Below are 27,599 nucleotides of genomic sequence, written 5' to 3' on the forward strand. Positions count from 1 at the left end.
TATTAAGCATCTGGTCTTAGGTGGGGTTACCAATAGAAGACAAGATTACAAGAAAGTGAGATATAAGCCTGTTTATTAAAAGAGGATAAAGGAATCAGCAGCAAGAATGAATGGGTGTGGAGAGGTGGACAGGGTTGTTGAACTTAGATCTGAAATCAGAATTGGTCCTAACAAGCAGGGGAGAGGGGAGGAGAAGAGAAAAGGCATGAGGGTCTGAGGTCAAGTTGAGTCTCTAAGTGGGGAAATCATATGGAGTAGTTGTATCATGGTGAAATAAATATTGATTGATATTATCAATCAATAGAAGCATGTGTAAGTTGAGCTTTATAGGAGAAAAAAGATTCTGGAGAGGACAGACTGGAGAGGAGGGGGAGGTTCAATGAAACAAATATTCCTATGTCTCAGTGGCAATTTCTTAGGTAATTTCTAGAGCCATCTTTCTAAAATGTGTATCTGACTCCTGCTTCAAATCCTCTAGGGCCCCACAGCACTGAGGGAAAAGTGCAAATTTCATAACATGGTTCGCATGATCTTCAGTTTGCCTTCAATTCTTGTCACTCCACGTGAACCACTAAGAGTTAACCAGAATATGCCATCTTCTCTAAAACTTATGTGCTTTGGCTAATGCCCTTCTGCAACTCCTTACTTGTTATACCTTCCCCTGCTTCACGCTGACCCTAACTCATCGTTTAACATTCAGCTTCCTTGACTGACCTCCTGAGCTCACATAAAATGATGTACGTACCTGCTGTTATAGTACTTAACCTTTAGTGCTGATTGATCAACCCACTAGTCTTCTGCATTAACTGAAGTTCTTTGATGAATGAATAAATGCATGACACAGATGAAACCCTGAGTGGAGAGAATTATTGCTAAGATATCGTCCAGTTTGATTGCTTGTTTGAAGTGCTTTAGGCCTACTAATGAAAGCTTCCTGTTTGCAGTGAAGGAGCCATCCAGAAACTTGCAAGAGATCCTCCTTAGTTGATTTCTGTTTCTCAATAGATCCCTTTGTAGGATACTGGAGCCTTGTAAGGTCAGGATATATAGAAGAATCTCTGCTATTGAGGGCCTCGGGAATTCTTATGCCTTTGCTGTCCTGGGAGGTATTAGATTCTATATTTTGGGGAGTGGAGAAATCTAAAAGAAATAATGTAGTTTCTGTCTTTAAGACCTTGGTGGAGGAATGGCATTGGGAAGACCTTCCCTAGCTGTAATTTTTATCATGGCTCTTAAAGTCCGTGGTGTGGGCTATTTGGCAAATATCTGAAGATCAGATAGGTCAGACTCTGTGCTTTCTTTTATATTTTGACAAGTTGTGAGTATAAGAAAACTCTGTTCTCATTATCTCCCTTCATGTGTCTTTTGGATTGGCTTTACTGATCTGTAGCAAGAAAAATATTAGTATTCAACTTCACCAAGATGATAGGAATAGTATCTTTAGGTATGGTACTATCAATCTGCTCCCATAGTCAAAGAAACTGTCTGGATCTGGAATAGAAAATTGGTTGGGGGCTGGGTAACATGCCCTAGCTACCCCTTCCAGATTGGGCAAGGGTTGGGGTGCACTGACCTGTCCAAGGAGTCTTCCAAGTTGAAAGCAGTGGGCCAAGGGTGAATTTAGATGGGCAGAAGTAAAGGGTCAGGAGCTGGAAACCAGTTTGATGATCAAGAAAGTTTGTAGGGCAGAGCTTGAGACAACCCCTAAAATAGTGTGTATGAGAAAAAAATCTTCGATGGGGCAGATTCCATCCTGGGCAGGAGTGCCCGCAAAGGGAAGAGCTCATTTGGCCAGATAGAGCCTCTGCAAGACTTACCAGAAAAAGAGGAACCTCTATTCTTGTTGGGAGTGCCTGCTATTTGCTCAGCTTTCTGCCTTTTGCTGATACTTTCTAACACCCTATTGAAATGAACACCATTTTCAGTAAAAGTAATCACATAGAATGATTAGAAAATTAATACTAAAAATGGAACATTGCTTCTCAAAGCGTGTTCCAAGGCATTCCTAAGAAGTGTCATTGAAAAGTATCCTATGGCAAATCTTAAGATTGGAACATACTCCACATCTATCTTCTCTTGGTGATTCACTTTACATATTGGCATAGTAAAATCCCTAAGAAGTCTTACAGTACAAAAAATCTGTTATTTCCAATTTTAGTTTACTATGAAATCATTTTTGGAGTGTGCTGGGGCTTACTGTAGAACTTCGACAGCACTAAAATAAGGGTTAGCAAAACATTTGATGTGGCAAAGAAACTGCTAAATATCTGGCAAAAATCCCTTGATTCAAACCAAAAGGAAATTGAGAAGCTGGAGCTAGAATTCCCCAAAAGGTTTAAATGAGAAAACACCTGTAATGTATGTTGCATTGGGTCTTTTGTGGTTGGTACTGGGTAATTTGTTGCTGCTGTTGTTACTGTTTTTGTTTTTATGGAAAAGGAGACGGCACGGCTTATTCTTGCCAGCTGTATGAGACACAAGTTGCTGTCGGTAGGGTAGATATCAGCTAATCTTTCAACTAATGATCCACTTGCCTTCAAGTTTTAGTATCTTGGTTCAACATAGTAGTAGAGGTCCTAGCCTCAGCAATCAGACAACAAAAAGAAATAAAAGGCATCCAAATTGGCAAAGACGTCAAACTTTTACTCTTTGCAGATGATGTGGTACTCTGTGGCAAACCCAAAATTGCTAGAACTTCACCCCCAAAATTGCTAGAACTCATACAGTAATTCAGCAACTTGGCAAGATATAAAATGAATGCACAAAATCATTTGCATTTCTATACACTAACAATGAGACAGAAGAAAGAGAAATTAAGGAGTTGATCCCATTTACAATTACACCAAAAACCATAAGATAACTAAGAATAAACCTAACCAAAGAGGCAAAAGATCTATATTTGGAAAACTATAGAACACTCATGAAAGAAATTGAGGAGGATACAGAGAAATGGAAAAACATTCCATGCTCATGGATTAGAAGAACAAATACTAAAATGTCTATGCTATCTAGAGCAATCTATACATTCAATGCAATCCCAATCAAAATTCCATCAGCTTTTTTTCACAGAGCTGGAACCAATAATCCTAAAATTTGTATGGAACCAGAAAAGACCCCAAATAGCTAAAGGAATGTTGAAAAGGAAAACCAAAGCTGGAGGCATCACAATGCCAGACTTCAAGCTGTATTATAAAGCTATAATCATCAAGACAGTATGATTCTGGCACAAAAACAGACACATAGATAAATGGAACAGAATAGAGAACCCAGAAATGGACCCTCAACTCTAGGGTCAACTAATCTTCAACAAAGCAGGAAAGAGTATCCAATGGAAAAATGACAGTCTCTTTAACAAGTGGTGTTGGGAAAATTGGACAGCCACATGCAGGCGAAGGAGACTGGACCATTTTCGTACACCGTATACAAAATTGGACTCAAAATGGAGGAAAGACCTAAATGTGAGAGAGGAACCCATCAGAATCCTAGAGGAGAAGACAGGCAGCAACTTCTGTGACCACGGCCATAGCAGTTTCTAGGTATACAGATCTCCGAAAGCAAGGGAAACAGGCAAAAATGAACTATGGGACTTCATCAAGACAAAAAGCTTTTGCACAGCAAAGGAAACATTTGACAAAACCAAAAGACAGCTGACAAAATGGGAGAAGATATTTGCAAATGTCTTATCAGATAAAGGGCTTGTATCCAAAATCTGTAAAGAACTTACCAAACTCAACACCGAAAAAACAAAAAATCCAGTCAAGAAATGGAGAGAAGACATGAACAGACATTTCTCCAAAGAAGACATTCAAATGGCTAACAGACACATGAAAAAATGCTCAACATCACTCAGCATCAGGAAAATACAAATCAAAACCATAATGAGATACCATCTCACACTGGTCAGAATGGCTAAAGTAACAGGTCAGTAAATGACAGATGTTGGCGAGAATGCGGAGAAAGGGGAATCCTCTTACACTGTTGGGAATACAAGCTGGTACAGCCACCCTGGAAACAGTATGGGGGTTCCTCAAAAAGTTGAAAATAGACCTGCCCTATGACCCAGCAATTGCACTACTGGGTATTTACCCCAAAGATACAAATGTAGTGATCCAAAAGGACACCTGCACCCCAACGTTTATAGCAGCAGTGTCTACAATAGCCAAACTATGGAAGGAGCCGAGATGTCCACTGACAGATGAATGGATAAAGATGTGGTGGAATACTACTCAGCCATCAAAAAATGACATCTTGCCATTTGTGACAACGTGGTTGGAACTAGAGGGTATTATGCTAAGTGAAATAAGTCAATCAGAGAAAGACAGTTACCATATGATCTCACTGATATGTGGAATTTAAGAAACAAAACAGAGGATCATAAGGGAGGGAAAAATAAAAAGCGATGAAATCAAAGGGAGACAAACCATAAGAGACTCTTAATCATACAAAACAGGGCTGCTGGAAGGGGGGGGATGGAGTAACTGAGTGATGGACATTGAGGAGGGCACATGATATAATCAGTACTGGGTATTATATAAGACTGATGAATCATTGACCTTTATCTCTGAAACTAATAATACACTATATGTTAATTAATTGAATTTAAATTAAAAAATAATTTTAAAAGATTTAGTATCTTGGTAGTTGTCAGTATAAATTCTGATTTTTCTCTGTGGTTTGATCGTTCTATTTCTCTATCTCTGTTTCTCTCTCTGCCTCTGTCTCTCTGTGTCTAATATACTTATTTTTATTATGCAAAATAAAAAATATAATTCATTTAATCTAAAGAATTCCTCAAGTGAATGGCAGGCAACCACCTTATGTAATTTTCAAAGAAAAAATATTTGAGGTAACCAAAGGCTCATTCAGATGGATTTTAAAATGCGTTATAAAAACATCTAAAATCCTGCTAGTGAATTTTTGGAATTAGAATTTAGAATGGCCAGCTGAAATGCAGATATCTCAAATAAGTGAGTGAAACAGGCTGGGTGTGAACTACAGTAAACCGGAAAATGTGTGCTCATTAAGGAGGCAGCTGGTCCAGGAGATTGTTTTGGGGGGGAATGTGGGCCCATTGTTTCTGAATTACTTGATTTTTAAAGAAAGGTAGGGAATCTGCATCTTTATGTAAAATCTCTGAAATTTGAAATGGGGGTGCTCATGAGAAGTCAGGTCAAACAAAGCATGTTCAGGGACTGGTTTGCAACTTCAAAATTGGGCAACTGTAAGACTGCACACAACAGAATCCAGGCAAGTCTTCATACCAGCTCAGCTCTGGGTTCTGAACCCTCTAACAAACTGTATAACGATTCTTACCCAACCCTATAATTGAGGTGTTTTTTGTCATCCTGATAAATGTCTGCTTTAAATTAATTTGAGGGGCACCTGGGTGGCGCAGTCGTTAAGCGTCTGCCTTCGGCTCAGGGCGTGATCCTGGCATTCCGGGATCGAGCCCCACATCAGGCTCCTCCGCTATGAGCCTGCTTCTTCCTCTCCCACTCCCCCTGCTTGTGTTCCCTCTCTCGCTGGCTGTCTCTCTCTCTGTCAAATAAATAAATAAATAAATAAATAAATAAATAAATAAATCTTAAAAAAATAATTAATTAATTTGAGACCACGGTGCCATTATTTGATGATCTACAAAGTCACATTACATTTCCTAATGGCATTGAAATTAGAAAACTTTCAGTGTTAAAGCTTCAGGATTTGAGTTAGAAAATATTTAGTGAAACACTGATAGCAGAAAAACAGGCCGAAAATAAAATAGGTTTGTTAACTACAAGAATATTTGGCTATTATCTTATGTCATTTAAAATTTATAGTTGGAGAATATTTCATAATTTTATTTTCTCAGAATATGGCAGGCCAAGTTGAATTTTAAACAAATACTACTGCATTTCTTTTCCTTATCCTCTTTGAATAGTAAAATGAAGTGCATGTTATATCTTGTCAAAAAGATTCTTTGGGCATTTTTAAATGTCACTGTAGTATTAATGAAAATCTTTGAATGATCTTTCATTTGGAAGTAACCATAATAACTCACAGCTCTTTCCTCTATTAAACATTTTGAGAAGAAAATAAAAGTCTTTCTAACAAATTTTCTTTTCTTCCCTCCATTACGCCTGGGCAACCTCTTCCCTCTGTTCTTCTCCCCTTCTTCCTTGCCTGTTTTCAACAGCATTCACGGTGCAGTCTCTAATCAGAAAGTTCTTCATACTTTCAAGGACACACAAAGAGCAGCTGGTTCCTTGCCTCTCCGCCTCCTCTCATCTGCCTTCTTCCTTTACCATCTTTATCCTGCCGTAATGTAACTCTTCATGTTTATCCTCTCCCACATCTAACCCTAAGTCACAGAAAGACAAATACCATGACTTTATTTCCTAATCTTTAATGGTGCCTGTGTGCTATCATGTACATACTGGGCATGTCATACATATTTTTGAGTGGATGACTTCTATTTTTGTTTTTCTTCCCTAGTGTAATTGCAGCTTTATCAGAAGATTAAAAATAGTGACCTGAAGCTGTTACATATTCTCTTTTCCTTGATTGAGGCAGATTGACTATTGCTTCAAACCTAAAAACGGGAAGAAAGGAAGCCTCAAATTTTAATGATTCTTTGAGTATCTTACAGTTCTATGCATTATTTCTAGAAGCTCACGTATAACTCTCTTGAACCTTTTCAAAGAAGAACAGATGTATAGACTAATGTTTAAAACAACTAATGTAAACTAATGATGTTTTGGGGCGCATTAGTAAATGGGCTATTACACTGTGTTGGTATACTCATTTTTGTAAATCTCTATTAATTTATTAGATTAAAATATTATTGTTTGCAATATTATTTACAGTAGCCAAGATGTGGGAGCAACCCAGGTGTCCACTGAATAGACAAATGGAAAAAGATGTGGTGTGTGTGTGTGTGTGTGTGTGTGTGTGTGTGTGTGTGTGTAGTGGACTATTATGCAGCCATAAAAAGAAAGATCTTGCCATTTATGACAACATGGATGGACCTAGAGGGTGTTATGCTAAGTGAAGTCACATAGAGAAAAACAAGAACCATATGATTTTCCTTGTATGTGGAATCTAAAAAACAAAACAAATGAGCAAAGAAACAAACAAAAAACAGACTTAAATACAGAGAACAAATGTGCTTGCCAGAGGGGAGGTGGGTAGGGTGATGGGTGAAATAGATAAAGAGGATTTAGAGTTACAAACTTCCAGTTAAAAAATAAATATATCACAGAGATGAAAAGTACAGCATAGGGAATATAGTCAATAATATTGTAATAATGTTCTAAGGTGACAGATGGTGACTATGCTTATAGTGGTGAGCACTGAGTTAAATATAGGATTGTTGAATCAATATGTTGTATACTGAAACTAATATAACATTGCATGTTAATTGTACTTCACTAAAAAGAAAAGTCAAAGCCCTAAGGAACTGAGGGCAGGCAGTTTATGGCAAAAATCATAGATCTGGATGAATGTAAGAGAATAATTTTTTTTCCCTGTACTAGGAGAGATAAAGACCCTGTGAATTGAGGAAGTGAGAAAAAAGTCAGTAGAGAAGAGAGAGGTTAGGCACTGGTTAGTGTCCCAGAAAAGGAGAGTGCATGATAGAATCCTCAAGTTAGTTTGAAGATATAAAAGAACTGTACTCACTTTCCCTTAGTAACTCTGAAGGGAAACCAAACCCCATGGAGAAGTCCCAAGTCCTAGACAGCACAAAGTGTATTGGTTAAAGTGGGTTCTGCTGTAAGGGACAGAAACCCTACAATGAGGGATTTATACATGTAGAAATTTAAATACATATACTACATATATTATATGTAAATATGTAACATAATTGTTCTAATTAACGATTATGAATGCTTCAAGTTCCATTTCTCTGAATTTTAGTGGTGTACATTTTTTTTTCAGTTTTTTTACTCAGAATATTGCTTTTCTCCAAGTTGCCTATTTATTGTCATGAGCTTATTTCGCTAAATGTTTTCCATGTTTAAGGATTACTAGAAAGCATTCAATCTTCAATCCAACCTTAGAAGTTAATTTTTAGTTTGCTGTATGATAGATCCTGAGCCATACACTATTAAAACTCTTGATTGTAATTAGCTAAAATCTAGCTTGAACCAGCTTGGGCAAAAAGTGTTTAATGGATCACAGATTTCAAGGAAAAAAAATTAAACCTTGGAAGGGCCTATGAAGGAATAACCTTAACAAAGGACATGACCACCCCAATACTTTTTTTTTTTTTTTAAGATTTTATTTATTTATTTGACAGACAGAGAGGCAGCGAGAGAGGGAACACAAGCAGGGCGAGTGGGAGAGGGAGAAGCAGCCTTCCTGCTGTGCAGGGAACCCAATGCGGGGCTGGATCCCAGAATGCTGGGATCATGACCTGAGCCGAAGGCAGACACTTAAGGACTGAGCCACCCAGGCGCCCCAAGATTTTTTTTAAAGATTTTTGAGAGTACCTTAAAATGGTGGTAATGGTATTTTAAAGTTTTTTACATAAACAATGTGATTTTATTAAGAGCATTTTAAAATGATGGAAATTTCCATTTTTCTCCAAATTGTCTTCTATCCCCCTTACCATCAAGGAAAATACAGTAAAACATTTCACCCCCATTTTGTGAAAATATACATCAACCCTACCATACAGAATTATGTGTTTGTTTTTTTATTAAGTCAGGGTTAAGATTTTTAACTTCTGCTTTATACTAGTACAGCTTGAGTATCATACTTAGTCAGAGGAAGATCTATTTAATAGACTCTGCATATTAAAGAGGCCAGGGGAGTTTTTTTGATTATTGATTCCATTTCATTGCTGGTATCCTGTTCAAATTTTCTATTTCTTTCTGCTTCAATTTTGGGAGGTTATGGTATTATCCATTTAAAAAAATAAAAAATAAAGAGACCAAGGGAGAAATCAAAGACTTGAGTAAAGCTCAAATGAGATTAATTACATGAAATTGATTTAAAAAGCAGTGTTGATTCAGTGCAATGCAAAGTGCCATTCTCTCCCATTGTTGGGAGAGGGTGGAGAGAGACACAGGGAAGAGGAGGGGGAGGGAATGAATATGAATGTGTGATATCAAAGTCAAGACAACAGCTTATTATTGTTAGGCTTTTGAGACCTCTAACTTTTAGCAAAGGTAAATATTCCTCATCCTTCCCTCAATAGGGCAATCACCATTTAGAAGGAGCCAAACTATTAAGGAGTACGTTTGTTATCAATATACTGAAAGTACCTTGATAATGTATACAATAATGACTGGGATAAAATTAGCTACCTCAAAAAAAGGTATGTTTTAGTAACTAAGCCAGAACTTTTGTAGGATGATATAAATAGGTATTACAGTAATTCTATAAGTACAAGTAATAGGATATCACTCAAAAGGAAATTATGTGCTTGCATTCACAAATAATTTTATTTAAAAAAAATTATTTATTTGAGAGAGAGGGAGCACAAGTGAACTCAAGGTGGGCGGGGGAGGAGAGGGAGTGGGAAAGAATCTTCAACGGACTCCGTGCTGAGTGTGGAGCCCAATTCAGGCTTGATCCCACGATGCTGAGATCATGATCCTGAGATCGTGGCCTGAAATCAAGAGTCGGACACTCAACCAGCTGAGCCACCCAGGTGCCCCATAAATAATTTTGTTTTAAATATTGCTACTGTTCTATATACTTGGATGTTAGTGACATTTTTGGGCCCGGGCATTCTCCAATTGACATTTTTGAAGTTGCCACACTCCTGATAATAGGTAAAGAAGTTTGGTTTCTGTCTCCAAAATTTCACAAAGTGCTTAGGGACTTTTCTCTGCAAAATAAGAATTCTTTATGGTTTAATTGAATCCAAATGATTATCTACCTATATACTTGGGCTCCCCACCCCATATTTCCTACTTTCTTGGAAGGCAGTTTAATTTTCTGGATGCATTAGGCCGTGGTTAATTCCAGAGGAGCAGTTACAGAAGCCACTTTTTGTAATTGGCAGTTAGTTGCATGTCCATTTCTGAAATCCATTTCCCAAGAACTCTTGAAGTACTATCTTGTTTTGATTGATTTCTTTGTTGTAGTCCTAATTTTTCCTTTGATAATTGGATGCCTTTGCCTGTCAGATCTTGGTGGGATATAATCCTGAAAACCCCCCACCTCGTTTCTTTAGACCCCTAGCTTCCACCTGTCATCTTAAATTGCTGCAAAACCAGTTTGAGGGAAAGACTAAAAATAAAGGAATCCTTAGATCCAGGAATTTGACATAAAAGAATATAGGTTACAGGTGGTAAAATCCCCGGTGATGTGATTAGCTTTCTTGTGTTTTCTAAAGTGTTTGATTACAGAGTGGAGGGAAGTTAAAAGGGTGTTTTTAAAATATTTTCCTTTAGAATATTTTCATTATGAGTGATATTAATAGATGATCCAAATGGAAATAATTAAGAGACTATAATATTTTTCCCAAATTTGTTTTACAACTCTGTGATTCTCACACAACTCATTTTAGTCAAGTTAGCTAAGGGAAAAGCTGGGAAATAGATAAGGGTAATAAATGTGTTGTTCTCTTGGGTGCATTGGCAAGAGGTTTATAATACTAGTCATCTAACTTCCAGCACAGGACTGTCTACGCTAGAACATGCTGTTAGTCCCTCCTATTTTCAGGAACACCCTCTCACTAGAAAACAACGTGTCCTCACATCAACATAGTATTCAACTTTAGTGCAGAATTATGGCTGTTAAGAAAAATGTGTGCTTGCCCAGTACATACTTTATTATAATATTATGTGAATTGTTTATTTTATAAAGTTGATATATACAGTAAAGCAAACATGAGTGCCTTTCCAGGTATGGCATTTTAAACCATATCAGTGTAATTCTAAAGAACTGAAGTTAGCTTACATAGCCAGAACAGAGTGAAGTAACGTGGCCTAACTTCTCAGGGAGTATTGTTAGAGGGCCTGAGATGCTATTTATATGTAACGTTCATTTGGGGAACATATTAAAAGAAGTAAACTTGGAAAGTGTTTTAATGTGAATTTTTTTTAATTATAAAAAGGAAAATATTTTGTAAAAATACAAGCTTAGAATTCTTTTCTGGGTAAATCTTAGTGTTGGAGTGGGCTTTAATTAAGTAATGTTTAATACAAATGTCATTTAATCCAGCAGGATATTAGCTTAAATTTTCTTCTAGTATTTCTGGATTTTTCCACGTTTACCAATCTTCATTGTTTATACACACATAATAAGCTACCTAGGTGTTTATTTAAATTCTATTTTATTCTTATAAATTTTTATTGAAGTACAATATAGAGACAAATGCATAAATGTACATGTATAGCTAAATTAAATTTCACAAAGTGAATCTCCCTTGTAATCAGTACCCAGATCATGAAACAGAACATAACATCCTTCCAGAAGCTTTCTTTGCCTCTTTAACTGTCACCCACCCAAAGGAATTTACTATCTAGATTTATAACACCATAGATCAATTTTACCTTTTTAAAAACTTTATGTAAATAGAATTATATAGTGTACCTTCTTTTATCTGCTTTCCTTCACTTAACATTATGTTTGTGAGATGCATCTATGTTGTATTGGGTAGCTGCTGTTCATTCCTTTGCTGTTCAGTTTTCTATGGTATGAATATACCACAGTGGACTTATCTGCTCTGCTGTGGATGGGCATTTGGACTGTTTTTGATTCAGGGCTATTATAATCACTTGTGCCGTGAGCATTCATGTGCATGTCTTTGGTGAATAGAGGAGCACATTTCTGTTGGGTATGTACTAGGTGTGGAAATTCTGGATCATGGATTATACATATGGCCAGGTTTATAGATCCGACTATGTATTCAAAGTATTTGTGTTAATTTACATTCCCACTAGAAGTATTTGAAAGCTTTTATTGATCTGTAAATTATAGCTGTTCTTTTTCCTCTATAATTGGTCTTGGTATTCTGTCCATGCCAGGACACAGAGATCTACTTTATTCTTTTTTCTTTTTTATATAGTATTACATAGGAATATAGGTTATTTAGTGTTCCTCTAGTATTGACCATGAAAGTTGTTTCCTTTTATTTTGCTATTAAAAATATTGTATAATCTCCAAAATTTAAAATACACCCTTTTTATACAATTTATACTACAGATGTTTGACATGCACAAATTATTCATTGCATATGTACATGTGATTTTTTTTAACTTTTTGTTTTGAAACAATTTTGATTTGTAGAAGATTGCAAAAATAGTACAGAGAGTTTCCATATGCCTAGCTTCCCCTAATGTTAATACCTTACACAACTATTGTACAACTATAAAAACTAAGAAATTAACATTGGTACAATACTATTAACTAACCTACAGACTTTATTTGATTGTATCAGTTTTGCCACTAACATCTTTTTCTCCAGTCCAGGATTCAATCTGGAATCACTCACTGCATTTCGAGCTCATACTATCTTAGCCTTCTTTGGTCTGTGACAGTTCCTTAATCTTTGCCTTTCATGACCCACGGCTTTTCAACAGTACTTTTCAGTTATTTTGTAGAATATCCCTCAATTTGGGTTTGTCTGATATTTACTCATAATTATATTGAGATTATTCCTTTTTGGCAAGAATACCACAGAAGTGATGTGCCCTTCTCAGTGCGTATCATGGTAGAGTGTATCTGCTGTCAATATGTCTGCTTACAGGTGATGTTAACCTTGATCACTTGGCTAAGGTGGTGTTTGCCAGGTTCCTCCACTGTAAAATTATTATTTTTCCCTTTGCAATTAATACATATCTTGGAGTAAATACTTCCCTTATTCATTCTATACTTATTAATTGTAATTTCTTTGTGAGGGAAGGGCTCTTCTTTCTCTTCCACTTATTAATATCAGTGTGGAATAATTCACTTTTATTTTGTGGGTTATACTCAAATACTATAGTTATTTATTTTGTTTCTAAACTGTTCCAGTTTTGGCTATTAGGAGTTCTCAGGTGGCATCTGTGCCCTGTCTTTCTTGAGCTCTTCCTTACTTTCTGGCACCACAAAATGTTCTAGGCTTGCCTTAGATTTTCCCTGCCCCAACTAATTCTGGAATCAACCAGTTCTCTAAGATGCCTTGGTTTTTTTTATTGGAAAATGGTATTTAGAAATCAAGATGTCAGAATTGGGTGTGCTCATTGCTACTGGGGTAGCTTGCTTCTGAGCATTGATTGTTTTTTGTCATTTATACGTTTCTCTTGGATCATGACATTCAGAATACCCATTCATTGTTGTTGTTGTTTTTAAAATAAATGCATTTAAGACTATAAGTTTTTCTCTGAGTACTTTGATATATAATGTTTCCATTATTTATTTCTAAATAGTTTATAATTTTCATTTTTGTTTCCTCTTTGGCCCAGTGTTTGTTACATGTATGTTTAAGTTTCCATGTATGTAGATTTTTAAATTGGCTTTTTGTTGTAAATGTTTCATGTAATTTTACTGTAAGCAATGAATGTGCATATATGATTTTTTTCTTTTTAAGAACATATTAAAATTTTAATTGTGGCTGGTTACGTGGTCAGCTTTTATGATTATATCATGTGTTTGAAAGAATGATTATTATATCCAATTATATCCATACATCAAGTTTGTTAATTCTGTTATTCAAATCTTGAATATCTTTACTATTTTTCATATCATTGAAGCCATTCCATTTCTGTGAGAAATGTGTTAATACCTCCCATTATGATTAAAAATTTGTTCTCAATTTGATTTTGAACAGATACTTCTTTATGTTTTGAAGTCATGTTTTGGGTATGTAAAAGTTCATGATTATTATTTTTCTTGTAGTTTGGGATTTTTATCAAAACTAAAGAGTTCTATTTATTGCTAGTTATTAATATTAATATGTATCTTTTATCATTTTTAAAGCATCTATCTGGTATATATTTTTCTAACCTTTTATTTTCTACATTTGTTAATTTTTTTTTTTTTTTTTTTTTTAAGATGTAACTCCTGAAAACAACATTTGGCTGATTTGTTTTCTCTTAGTATGCCAAAAGAAATACTTGTCAGGGTACAAAGTGAGGCTGAAAATAGGAGAATTTATTAAAAATATTTTAAAAGTGCATTTAGACTTTCAGAACCTCTCTCCCACTCTTCCTCCCAAAAGGCTTTTATTTACCTTGTCCTGACTCTGGCAGATGGCATAAGTATTATCAAAATAGCTGATTCCCCACATGATCTCCCCACAGTTGAAGCCCATCATTTAGCAATTCCACTGCACACTACAGAAGCTTAATGCATTTCAGTGCCTCATTTGTTAGGTTTTTTTAAAGAGAAAATAGTATAATAAATATGCAGATTCAAAAATTACCATGATTTTTGTCATATGTGTTTTATATGTCCCTTTTTTTTTTGTTTTTTTGCTAAAGTAACTTAAGGAAAATCCAAGACTGCATGCTATTTTCATCCCTATTTACTTCAGAGAGATGTGCCATTTTCTCATATAACAACAGTATCATTATCCCCAAATTAGCAATAGTTCCTCTGTATTTTCTAATTCCCAGTTCATAATCAAATTTCCTTAATATTTAAAATAATTGTTCATTTGTTTGAATCTGGTTCTATACAAGGTCCACATGTCACTTTTGTTGCTTCTCTTTTATTTAGAAAAGCCACCCTCCCCCCTTTCCTCCCTTCGTCATTATTGACTTGCAGAAACTGGACCAATTGTCTTCATTTGTAAATATGAATAGACAACAAAGGATCTCCAGACTGTAAGGGAGGCTTCAAATGTGAAAGAGAAAAAACAAAGCAAAGAAAAAATTGAAAAACCCAGAGGAAACAGAAGCAATGCAGTAAGCTGAAGAAAACTAAAACACAGTGTAATTGATATAAAAATTATCATCAAAAGAATAAGAGAAGAAATTGTATCTATGAAATGAGAACAAGGGGTAATAAAAAAAAGGAACCTTTTGAAGAATAAGAAAGAATTCCTGATAATTAAAATATGATAGCAGAATTAAAAATTTCATAGGCAGAATGGAAGATAATGAAACTAAAACAAAATGTCCAAAGTAGTAAGATGGCAAAAAAATTTAAGAAAATTAGATTTCTCCAGATGGTTCCACATCCAAATAGAAGGATGTTCCAGAAAGGAAACAGAAAATGAAGGGGAAGGAATCATTCTCCCTAGGGTAAAGTTCCTGAAACTAAACATCCGTTTCCAAAACAAATACTCATGAAGTGCCCAGCACAGAGAATGACAAAAGACTGACAATAATATATTGTGATGAAATTTAAGAATACTAAGTGAAAAGAAAAAATTTTAAGCTTCGGAACCAGGGCTTGGGCAGAGTGGGGAGAACCTACCATGTATCATACAAAGTAAGAATTAGAATGCCACTGGACTTTGCAGAAACAGCACTGGAAATTAGGAAATAGAGGACAGACAGTGACCTAATTTGTGCATAAAAAATATTTTTCTCATCTGTGATTCTATATTCAGCTAAACTGTCCAGTCTGAGATATAGTAAAGACATTTTCAGATAGTCACATTCTCAAAATTACCTCTCATGCACAAAACGCTCCTGGAGGAATTTTTCTACCGAAAGGAGCATACCATAGAGGAGGAAGCCTTTAGAGCAAGGATATAGAGGACTTGACATGAAATGGACTCTGGGAAACAAACAGAGGGCGTCAGAGGGCAGGGGGGCGGGGGAATGGGATAGGCTGGTGATAGGTATTAAAGAGGGCACGTATTGCATGGTGCGCTGGGTGTTATACGCAAGTAATGAATCATGGAACTTTACATCAAAAACTAGGGGTGTACTATATGGTGACTAACATAATGTAATAAAAAAATATTAAAAAAAAAAAAAAAAAGAGAGAGAGAGCTGAGGACAGTTCCTGAAATGACAAGAAAGGGAAGTCCCAGGATGATAGTTGTATAGTCAATTGAGAGAATACCCAGACTGGAGCAGGGGAATAGAGAGCTCTGGGAAGAATGTTTCCTGGAAAATAAATCATATGGAAGAGTTTTCTGCTGTGTCTGAAGGTGTTGAGAAAGAAGAATTACACCTCTGTCAGATTTGGAAGATGTGTCAGTAATAGGTACAGAGAAAACTAAGAAGAAAAGGAGATGGTTTTTTAATTCAGGGACAACAAAAAGTTGTACAGGAAAAGAAATGTGATCATATCATAACACGTGGCTCACTAGTGAAGAATAATGTAAATACTAAATTAAAAGGTTGATTTAACTAAACTGGGTGGGTGAGATGGGGAAGGCGGTGTGTTTGTATGTGTGTATAAAAGTATAGGTATGTGTAGGAGGGTCATTCTTATTAGGATTAGGATAGAAGCTGCTAGCTACCTACCCTAACATCATTCTTCCTTCTTTCTTAGTAATAGAACTGTGGCTATATCTGCTTTACTTGGAATAGGTATGGCCATGTGTCTAATGTCTAGTTCAGCAGAAGCAGCTGCTGGTACTTCCAAGAAGTTTCCTTAAAACAGAGTGAGCATTATTCTCCTCTTGCTGCTGGTCTGGAATGGGAAAAGAATTGTTGGGGTTTCTGCCACTATCATGGTCAATGAAAATAACACACACCAAATATGGTAGACCAGAGAGTTGGAAGGATCCTGGGGCTTGATGACTCTATAAAGCTATTATTATCAGCATTGGATTGCCTAATAATACATTTGTTTTATGCGATGTAATATACTCTTGTAATTTGAGCTATCATATTTAGGTCTCATAGGAGCAGAATCAGATCTTAACTGATTTGTAAATTACTAGGTAATATCTAAACTGAAATATTAAGGAATAACAATATAAGCATGTTATTTAGTAATATAAAAGTAAATACTAGGGGGCCCCTGGGTGGCTTAGTTGGTTAAGCATCTGTCTTCTGCTTGAGTCATGATCCTGGGGTCCTGGGATCGAGTCTACGGCCATACCACCCTGAACGCGCCCGATCTCATCTGGGGTACTGGGATCGAGTCCCACATCCTGCTCCCTGCTCAGTGGGGAGTCTCCTTCTCTGCTTCTCCTTCTTCCTCTGCCCCTCCCCCTGCTCATGTGCTGTCTCTCTCTCTCTCACACTCATTCTCTCAAATAAATTTAAAGAAAAAAAAAAGAAGTAAATACTGGAGGAATAAGGGAAAAAAAGTTGAAAGTTGTGTTAGGCAGTGGGAATTGAGGTAAAGGCAAATGATTACTGTATTTTCTTTAGCTCTTTTAGTAATATTTGACATTTGGAATTGTATACATGTATTACTTTAATAAAAATTACATTGATATTTGTTTAGTTACATTTTAATTAGTAATGCAAATGAAAATACATGTTTATTGTAAAAAATTTGAACAATACAGAAGATATAGAGTAAAAGTTTTGCCTCCCTTCCATGTTCTTTGCCTTTCCCCTTCCCATCAGTTCCACTCTCCTCCCTAGGGATAATGGTGTTTAATATGTGTCTCTCCATACTTTTTCTGTACATTCATTTAGCGTATATAAAGATGCATAGTTTTTTAACATTTATTTTTATTAAAAATGCATTTAAATTTTAATTCAATAAAATTCTAAGAATGAAATTTTTAAGCTTGTAATGGATGTTGTTTGTTTATATTTTTAGAATTCGAGATGTAAGCATGCAGTTAAAAAGTCAACAAAATGAATTTCAGAGAGTACAGAAAGAATTGAGTCATTTGCAACATGAATTAAAAATTAAGCAGAGACCATCACAAGTATTCAGGTAAGATTATCTTTAAAGAATTGAAAATGATAAGGATTGAAAAAGAATATTTAATACTATGTAAACATTCAAACAGATTTTAGTAACATAGTTTCTATATTCAGTGTGGTTGAAAAAAAAGGAAACAACTTCACTTGGGTTTTTTTTTTTACCATTATCTCAACTGAATAGTTTTAGCAGTACATTTAAATCAGGCAAACACCTTGCTTTTTTTGTGCAGTAACATTTAGAATGAAAGCACAGTCACTAATTTATTATTTTTTTTTACCAGTATTTTTTGGTGTATTCAATTCCCTGCCTGATAGTCCAGTGATACAAAAAGTAATAGAAGAATGGGATAAATTTTTTTAAATTTACTTATTTATTTGAGAGAGAGGGAAAAAGTGCTCATGTGTGCATGAGTGGGGGAGAAGCAGAGGGAGAGAATCTTCAAGCAGACTGCCTGCCGAGTGTGGAGCCCAGGTGGGGGCTCATCTCAGGACCCAGCGATGATGACCTGAACCGAAACCAGGTGTTGGATGCTTAATCAACTGAGCCACCCAGGCACCCCTAGACCAGGGTAACTTTCTAAATGATAGTTAATAGACCACGTAAATTTCAAAATCTTCAACATAAATGATGTTAATTCTGCTTTTATATAATTTTTGGAGGGTTTATAATACCTGAAGGCAAAACACAATGTTATAAATAAATTAGGAAGTTCATTTTCTTTTATAAAATTGGAATTGAATATATTGAGAATATCAGATTCTTTTCAAAATTGAGTAACTTAGCTCTTAGAAAAGGGAAAAAATTAAATGAACATTATAAATAGACACAGGTTCTGGGTTACTAAAAAAACATACTTTTTCAATCTACTAGTTGTTACCAGAAACATTGTTCCATTAAAAAAATTACCTGGGCTAATAATTTTTTAATATACTATCTGGTGATCATCTGCTGGTCAATTACCTTTCTTAAGTGCCTTGCACATAATGACGCTCAATAAATAATTTTTGAATCAATGAGCCTACTCATAAAACAGATGATCATTTTTGTCATCAGGAATCTTCTCTGCTCTGTCCTAGAAATCTGGTATTGAACCAGCAGGTGATTCCGGTTCTCCACTTTAGTCAGGCCAACCAGTGCTTCAACTCAGCTCTTCCCATAGCTCTGGCTCAGGTCTGCTAAGGAAGTCCCATTTATTTTATCCACTAATGCCCTTGTGGGTGGTAGGATTGACTGAATTTTAAAGTTTAGACCAGGATTAGATTAAATAATTAATGCTGCTTCAAAATATTAAGACTGGCAAAATGTTCATTATTCACATTTTACATGTGATTTGTAACATTTTAAATTCTTGAAAAAACTGAGGCATGTTTGTTATTTTTATTGTATTCTCATTTTATCATTTTGAGTTATACTTTTAACTGCCAAGTTTTTAAAAAAAAATTTCAATAGATATGTGACTTTTGTTTATTTTTAGCTAAAAGATACAAATTGGGAGTCTGGGGTCTGACTTATATAAAAACATAGCACTTACTAAAAAACAATTTTGGAAGTAACCATCTAACTAAACAGTACAAATAAAAGTTTATGATATACAAATAGAAATGATTACTGGTTTTATTCCTCACTAGTAGGTACATTATGGATAGGCACAGACAGTCTGGTGAAAATAAAATCAAAGTTTATAGGGTCACCAATTTTGTTGCATTACTAAAAGCTGATTTTAAAGTAGTTTATCTTAAAAATACCTACTAGAATACAGAAGAAAAGGAGCTTATCATCTCTCTAAATGTGGCAAAGAAAAGCAGCATGAACTTTAGGTACTCAGATATAATAATTTTATTTGTGGAGCCCAAAAGGAACTCCTCCCCCCCCCTTTTTTTAAGATTTTATTTATTTGTCAGAGAGAGAGAGAAAGAGCAGAAGCAGGGGGAGTGGAGGCAAATGGGGAAGCAGGCCCCTGCTGAGCAAGGAGCCTGATGAGGGACTCGATTCCAGGACCCTGGGATCATGACCTGAGCTGAAGGCAGATGCTTAACCGACTGAGCCACCCAGGTGTCCCAAAAGGAACTTTCAGTAGATCAATGAACTATGTCTTTGAGTTGCATTGCTCTTTTAAAATTATTCTGTCATTTACTTAATTGTAATTGGGCTTAATCACCTAGCCTCCAGAAAAATGTTCTTCATTGTCTGTTTTTCCTGACATCATTTCCAACCTGTTTCTTGCAAGGAGGTGATCAGGAGTAGGTGTGGTCTGTCTCAATTGGCTCAGCACATCTGCTATTCAGAATAAAATGCCTTTGAGAATGGAAATTAAGTGTAGAAGGCCTGTAAAATGAACACCAAAAAATAGTATGGCATATAAGTATATTTCACTTTATGCAAATCTGTATATAAATCCAGTGCTCCAAATCAATCCATATTTGAAATATTTTAGACAGTGTTTACTTTCAGAGGATTCCTATTGCAAATTTTTCATAAATTGTTTGAAATTTAAAGTACTTTTTTTTTTTTTTAGAGATGAGGAGTGGGAAGGAAGAGGGGGAGAAAGAGATGGAGAGAGAGAACCTTAGCATGCTCCACATCCAGCACGGAGCCCAATGTGGGGCTCGATCTCACAACCCTGAGATCATGACCTGAGCCAAAATCAAGAGTTGGACTCTTAAGTGACTGAGCCATCCAAGTGCCCCCTTTCTTTTTTAATTTGTAAATCTAGACTCTGTCATCTGGCTTTATTTATTTATTTTTTTGTAGCCTCAATCTCATAGTTTATCATATCACATCTTATTTTAAACAGTTTTGTTGATATCCTGCCCCACTGACATTTGGTGACCTGATAGGCTAAGTGACACTCATTTTTTTTTTGTTAAGTCAATCATTCCATTATTTAATAACAGAATCTGGCACATAGTAGGGACTCAGAAATATTTATTTAATTATTGAATGATAATGGCTATATTTTAAGCATTTCCAGGTAATATTTGAACTTTAAAGATCCCTTCTAAAGATAAAAATCTTAATCTGTTACTCTAAAGTGGATAATCTGGAGCATTGCATGGGTTACATCAGTTACTTACTACAAAATTCACTCATGTTAAGAGCACAATATATTGATTTTTGCACAGTAAGACCTACTAAGTTGTGCAACCGTTACCACATCTGGTATTGGAACATTTGAGTCACTCCTAAGATTCGCGTGCCATTTGCACTCAATCTCTGTTCTTACCACCCATCCTGACAACCACTAATGTGTTTCTATGGATTTGCATTTTTCTGGACATTTTGGATATATGGAATCAGACAATGTGATCTGATTCTACTTTTTGTTTATTCATTTGTGTTTTTTTTTTTTAATTCCACATGCAAATGAAATCATATGGTATTTGTCTTTCTTAGTCTGATGTACTTCACTTAGCATAATACCCTGTTGTGGGTTTATTTCTGGGCTTTCTGTTCTGTTGCAGTTATCTATGTATCTGTTTTTGTGCCAATACCATACTGTTTTGATTTCTACAGCTTTGTAGTAGTATATCTTGAAATCTGGATTTGTGATTATCTCCAGCTTTGTTTTTCTTCCTTAATGTTGACTTGGCTATTTGAGGTCTTTTTATGGCCTATGCAAATTGCAAATTTCTCACTTTAAATGGAAAGCTAGAAATGGTTAAGCTTAGTGAGGAAGGCATGTCAAAAGCCAAGATATGCCCAACAATAGTCAAATTATGGAAAGAGCCCAAATTTCCATCTACTGATAAATGAAAAAAGAAAGTGTGTGTGGGGGCGCCTGGGTGGCACAGCGGTTAAGCGTCTGCCTTCGGCTCAGGGCGTGATCCCTGTGTTATGGGATCGAGCCCCACATCAGGCTCCTCCGCTATGAGCCTGCTTCTTCCTCTCCCACTCCCCCTGCTTGTGTTCCCTCTCTCACTGGCTGTCTCTATCTCTGTCAAATAAATAAATAAAATCTTAAAAAAAAAAAAAAAGTGTGTGTGTATAATGGAATATTACTCAACCATCAAGAAGAATAAAATCTTGCCATTTGCAATGATGTAGATGGAGCTACAGTGTATTATGCTAAGTGAAATAAGCCAGTCACAGAAAGACAAATACCATATGGTTTCAGTCATATGTGGAATTTAAGAAACAAAACAAATGAACACAGGGGAAGGGGAAAAAAAGAGAGAGAGTGGGAAGCAAACCATAAGAGACTCTTAACTATAGAGAACAAACTGAGTGTTGATGGAGGGGGGTGGGTGGGGGATGGGCTAGATGGGTGGTGGGTATTAAGGAAGACACTAATTGTGATGAGCACTGGGTGTTATATGTAAGTGATGAATCACTAAATTCTACATCTGAAACCAATTTTATCATATATGTTAATTAACTAGAATTTAAATAAAAACCTGAAGTCAGGAAACAAACAAAAAGCCAAGATACGCCAAAAGCTAGGCCTCTTGTGCCAGTTATCCAAGTTGTGGATGCAAAAAAAAAGTTCTTGAAGGAAATTAAAAGTGTTATTCCAGTGAACACATGAGTGATAGGGAAGCCAAACAGCCTTCTTACTGATATGGAGAAAATTTTAGTGGTCTGGATAGAATATCAAACCAGCCCCAACAGTCCCTTAAGCCAAAGCTTAATCCAGAGCAAGGCCCCAACTCTTCAATTCTATGAAGGCTGAGAAAGGTAAGGAAGTTGTTGAAGAAAAGTTTGAAGCTAGCAGAGGTTGGCTGATGACATTTAAGAAAAGAAGCGCTCGCCATAACATCAAAGTGCAAGATGCAGCAACAAGTGCTGAAGTAGAAGCTATACGGCCAGTTTGCTGAAGATCTAGCTGAGAAAAGTGATGCGGCGGCCACACTAAAAGCAGATTTCCGATTTAGACAAACAGTCTTCTATTGGGAAAAGATGCCACCTAGGACTTGCTTAGCTAGAGAGGAGAAGTCAATGCCTGTTTTTAAAGCTTCAGAGAAAGGCTGACTCTCTTGTTAGGGGCTAATGCAGCTGGTGATTTTAAGTTGAAGCCAGTGCTCATTTATAATTTTGAAAATTCAAGAGCTCTTAAGAATTATGCTAAATCTACTCTGCCTATACTCTAGAAATGGAACAACAAAGCCTGGATGATAGCAAATAGGTATATGATATGGTTTACTAAATATTTTAAGCCTATTGTTGATGCTTACTGCTCAGAAAAAAATATTCCTTTCAAAATATGACTGCTCATTGACAATGCACCCGGTCATCCAAAGACAATTTAAGCCTACTCATTTTTTAAAAACACTTGAAATGTTCCTAATCTTATAATCATATAAAAAAATTTGATAAGTTTTTTCCAAATTGGACAATGTATAATATTTACACAGTGTTATCAGTAATGATCCATAAAGCTGAAAAAATCTTTTAAAACTACCAATAATAAAAAACTAATGGCCATGCTAGATGAAAGGCTATATAATTTTTATATTCTCCCCACATAAAGTATTATATAAAATGGTTCTCATATGAACAAGTGGTTGTAGAACATGTGGACAAAAATTGCAAATAGGGAGCCTGGTTTGCTCAAGTTGGTTAAGCCTCTGACTCTTGGTTTCAGCTCAGGTCATGATCTCAGGGTCATGGGATCAAGCCCTGAGTTGGGCTCTGTACTCAGTATGGAGTCTGCTCTAGATTCTTAACCTCTCCCCCCACCCCTCCCCACCAGTCGCACGTGGTGCACAAGCTCGCTCTCTAAAAATAAATAAATTTTTAAAAATCTTTAAAAAAATAAAAGGTATTATAGCACTGTTACTTATTAGGAAGTTATATCATTTTCCTGTATTTTGTCATATTGGTGGAATTCATCAACATTAAAAATTTTTTTTTTATAAAGATTTTTTATTATATTATGTTAGTCACCATACAGTACATCCCCGGTTTTCTATGTAAGGCTCGATGATTCATTAGTTCATCAACATTAAAATTTTATTTGTAATGATTTTTCTCATTCTATGGATAATTGTACACTTGTAACCTAATTTTGTAGACATCATTTTTTCTTTTTAGAGAAAGCGAGAGAGAGAGAGTGGGGGTAGAGAGGGAGAGAGAGGATCTTAAGTAGGTTCCACACCTAACTTGGGGCCAGAGGTGGGGCTTAATCTCACAACCCTGATATGACCTGAGCCTAAATCAAGGGTCAGTCACTTAACCGACTGAGCCACGCAGGTGCCTCAAGTAGACATCATTTTTGTATTGTTTTTTTCAAGAAAGCTCTCCTCCCACTCACCACTAATCATATAAGATTTAGGCCCCACAGAATATGGATCTGCTCTTGGCTAACAAGCTTGAATTTTCTGTTTCCTGCCTTTCTTTCTACAGAAGCACCTGCATTTACATCTAGTCTTTTTTCTGTTAAATATCCTTGTAAGCCCTGACTCCCATGCACATGGCTTACTCTCAGCAGCTGCCTTACACCAAACCATTAGCCCCTTGACCTTGACTCAGTTCATAGCTCTTATCTTCCTGTCTTACCAGTTTCTGGCTCTACATTCAGACTTCCCATTCTCACTTTTGGCCCCCTTGATTAAGTGATCTATTCAGACTCCTTCTCTGCTTTTTGAAATTAGCATCTTTCTTAACTCACAGCTCTGTATGCTGATTGAGGCATCCCCTGTGGCTTCTGATCACTCAGGTGGACCTTAGTTACCACATGGAATGACACCATCCTTTTTCCTGACAAAGGCTAATCTTTCAGCCTCTACCCTACCTCTGTCCTTTCTAGGACTTTGCACAAGAAATTGCACCTCTTGTCTGTGTTTTTAGCCTCTGACTGTACTTGTATTGTTACTCAGCTGTGTGCACTCAGGTGTCTCCTATCTTAACAAATCTCTGCATTTTCCTCTTTCTCTTCTTGCCACTTAAATCAAGGTTCTTGATGGCTGGTATCACCTGTTTTGTCACTTCTGCTTTGTTGCTCTATCCTTTCTTACTTAATGCCTCTCTCTGAGATCACCAGAGGCCTCCTTAATACCAGATACAGCACACTCTGTTCAGCCTTTATCTGAAGGCTTAAACACTGACCACTACTTTTTTGCTTAAATTCTCCTATTTCCTGGATTTCAGATATTATTCTTTTGGTATTTCTTCTCTTTTACTCCATAGTCTTTTTTGTTGGATACTTTTCTGTTTTAGTCCCCAAAACATTAGTGCTATCCAGTGTTTTATCCTCAGCACTTCTCACTTATTCATTTCTCCAACTGGGTGATCATTATTTTTACTCATTCATTCATTCGTCAGTACTTGTTAAGCATATACTATGTGGTAACTACTGTGCTAGGTGCTTGGGAAACTGATGAATAAGACAGATATAGTCTCTGCATCATAGATTTAGTCCATTCAGGAAGATAATTATTAACCAAATAATTACACCATGGCTTCAGTCATCATTTTTTTGCTGATAACTCCCAGATCTATGCCTGAATCTTTTTTGATTATTAGATAAATTATAGCCAGGACATCTAAAGTAATAAAATCACTGAGATTACAAAAAATCTGTGATTACTTTGAACTGTGACATTTCTTGAAACAAAAGCACTGGATCAATCACTTTAAAAGGTATTCTTTATTATTACCCCAGGTTTTATACAGCCTGGAGAACCATGGTATATAGCAAGAATACCATCTAAGAATCTGAGATCTCATTTTGGCTTGTGATTAAGTCACTTTGACCTGATTTTCTTCACTAAGTATTTACCGTTGAATGAAGTTAAAACATTAATTGAATTAATGTGTATGAAAAAGTTAGCTGTCTTTCTTTATAGTTAAAATAATGGAAATGAGTTGGGGTGACCATATACCTCAGTTTTCCTGGGATATTCCCAATTTATATCTATCATCTCTGCAAAATACAAATAGCACCTCCTTTTACATTCAAAATTGTCTCCTTTTGGGGCGCCTGGGTGGCACAGCGGTTAAGCATCTGCCATCAGCTCAGGGCGTGATCCCGGCGTTGTGGGATCGAGCCCCACGTCAGGCTCTTCCGCTGTGAGCCTGCTTCTTCCTCTCCCACTCCCCCTGCTTGTGTTCCCTCTCTCACTGGCTGTCTCTATCTCTGTTGAATAAATAAATAAAAATTAAAAAAAACAAAAAACAAAAAAAACAAAATTGTCTCCTTTTAGCCAGTTGATTATATGGTCATTCTCAAACCATTTTTCAAAGAAAACCATTTTTTCAAAGAAATATTTGTTATTATGCTTGCTATTTTTAAAATTCCTAATTTTTTAAACTATTTTACAGTCAAAGATTGGTGGAGTACAAATATTTCTGGAATAAGACTCTTTCATTACTTACTTTTACTAAAAGGGAGCTAACCAGTATTAAAAATGAAGTATATGATAATTTTCAAAACTGGACTTCACTGAAAGGAGAAGTTTTTCTACAAATTAAATCCATAAGTGAAACAGCCTTGACAGGTTTGTTGTGTATATTTAGAATGTAATCATCTTTTCTTTCTTTCTTTCTTTCTTTCTTTCTTTCTTTCTTTCTTTCTTTCTTTCTTTTTTTTTTTTTTTTGCTATATGGTACATCATAAGTAATGGCATAGAATTTCATTTTATGTGATGGGACTTACGATCAACTTTTAAATTTGTTGTTGGTTGGTAAACTAGCTGACCATTATGACTTCTTTGAACCCTGAAATTCAGTAATTATAAGCTGATCTAAAATAAACCATGATACATCCATCTATCTTGAGCTGTGACCGGAAGTCTGTTTATTACGATTAATGCGCCAATTTGTATTTTAAAACTTTTTCTGCTGTTCCTGATTTAATATTTCATGTTGCATCAGCCTTCCCTCAGATAACTGATAAATTCTAGACAAAATAACTACTTAAAAACACTGGAGAGTGACCGAAACCAAGCACATAACAGAGGGAATGTCAAATATTGATAGAAGGCATATTACTAAGTGAAAGAAGCCAATCTGAAAAGGCTACATGCTGTATGATTCCAACTAAATGAAATTCTGAAAAGGGTAAAACTGTGAATATAGTAAAGAAATCTGTTTTTGCCAGGGTGGGAGGGAAGGATGAGTAGGTTGAGCATGGAAGATTCTTAGAGCAATGAAAATATGGTACTATAATGGTGTGTACATGTCATTATATATGTTGTCAAAACCCATAGAATGTAAACACCAAGACTGAATCCTAATATAAACTAAGGATTTGGGGTCGATTATGATGTGTGAGTTCATTGATTATAAGAAATGTTTCCCATTCTGGTGCAGGATTTTGATGATGGGAGAGGCTATGCATTTGTGGAGACAGAGGTTATATGGAAATTTTCTGTACTTTCTGTTTAATTTTTTTATGAACCTAAAACTGACAATTTTTTTAAAAAGGCTATTAATTTTTTAAATTCAAAGTAGAGAATGGAACTGGGTGAATTCCCTGGGGTTTTGTTTTTATGTTTGTGTGTTTGTTTGTTTGTTTAAGGCTATTAGATTGAGGGCAGGGTACAGAGTTTTCCATGTAGGGGAGCTAAAACTCTGATAGAAATCTAGTCTTTTGGCTTGAAGATTGGAGGACACAGATTAAGGCAGCCTCTGAGAAAGAATATTCCAGAAAAGAGATGATCAGAGAGGGAGAGCTCAGAGTTGGCATACAAGCTCTTTCTAAATCTTTGGCCTAGTCCTGAAATACATGTGCACAGGGAAGACTTAAAACAACCCATCAAAGGCCAAAATAATTGATATTTTCAGTGCTGCTTACCTGACGGTAGACATATTTTACAGTTTGAGTTTAGCCAAGTTAACTGCTTGTTAAAATAAAACAATGTCAAAATCACTACCCTTTAGAGGAACATAACCGAATTCAGGGTTTCCATAACATAACATCCCCAATGTTTAGGATACAATTGCAAATT

General features: G+C 35.9%; 1 protein-coding gene across 2 annotated transcripts in view; it reads left to right on the top strand.

Moving 5' to 3' along the window:
• Positions 1–27,599, top strand: part of LEKR1 (leucine, glutamate and lysine rich 1) — a 171,444-nt gene that overhangs the window by 50,504 nt on the left and 93,341 nt on the right. For both annotated transcript variants that reach the window (XM_087870309.1, XM_045811980.2), the window contains 2 exons: positions 17,602–17,721; positions 25,972–26,147. In XM_087870309.1, the coding sequence (XP_087726435.1) occupies positions 17,602–17,721; positions 25,972–26,147 (296 nt within the window). The remainder of the gene's footprint in view (positions 1–17,601; positions 17,722–25,971; positions 26,148–27,599) is intronic.

This window comes from Ursus americanus, chromosome 20 (assembly GCF_024610735.1).
Source record: "Ursus americanus isolate L20-20 chromosome 20, mUrsAme1.1.p, whole genome shotgun sequence".
Classification (NCBI taxonomy): Eukaryota; Metazoa; Chordata; class Mammalia; order Carnivora; family Ursidae; genus Ursus; species Ursus americanus.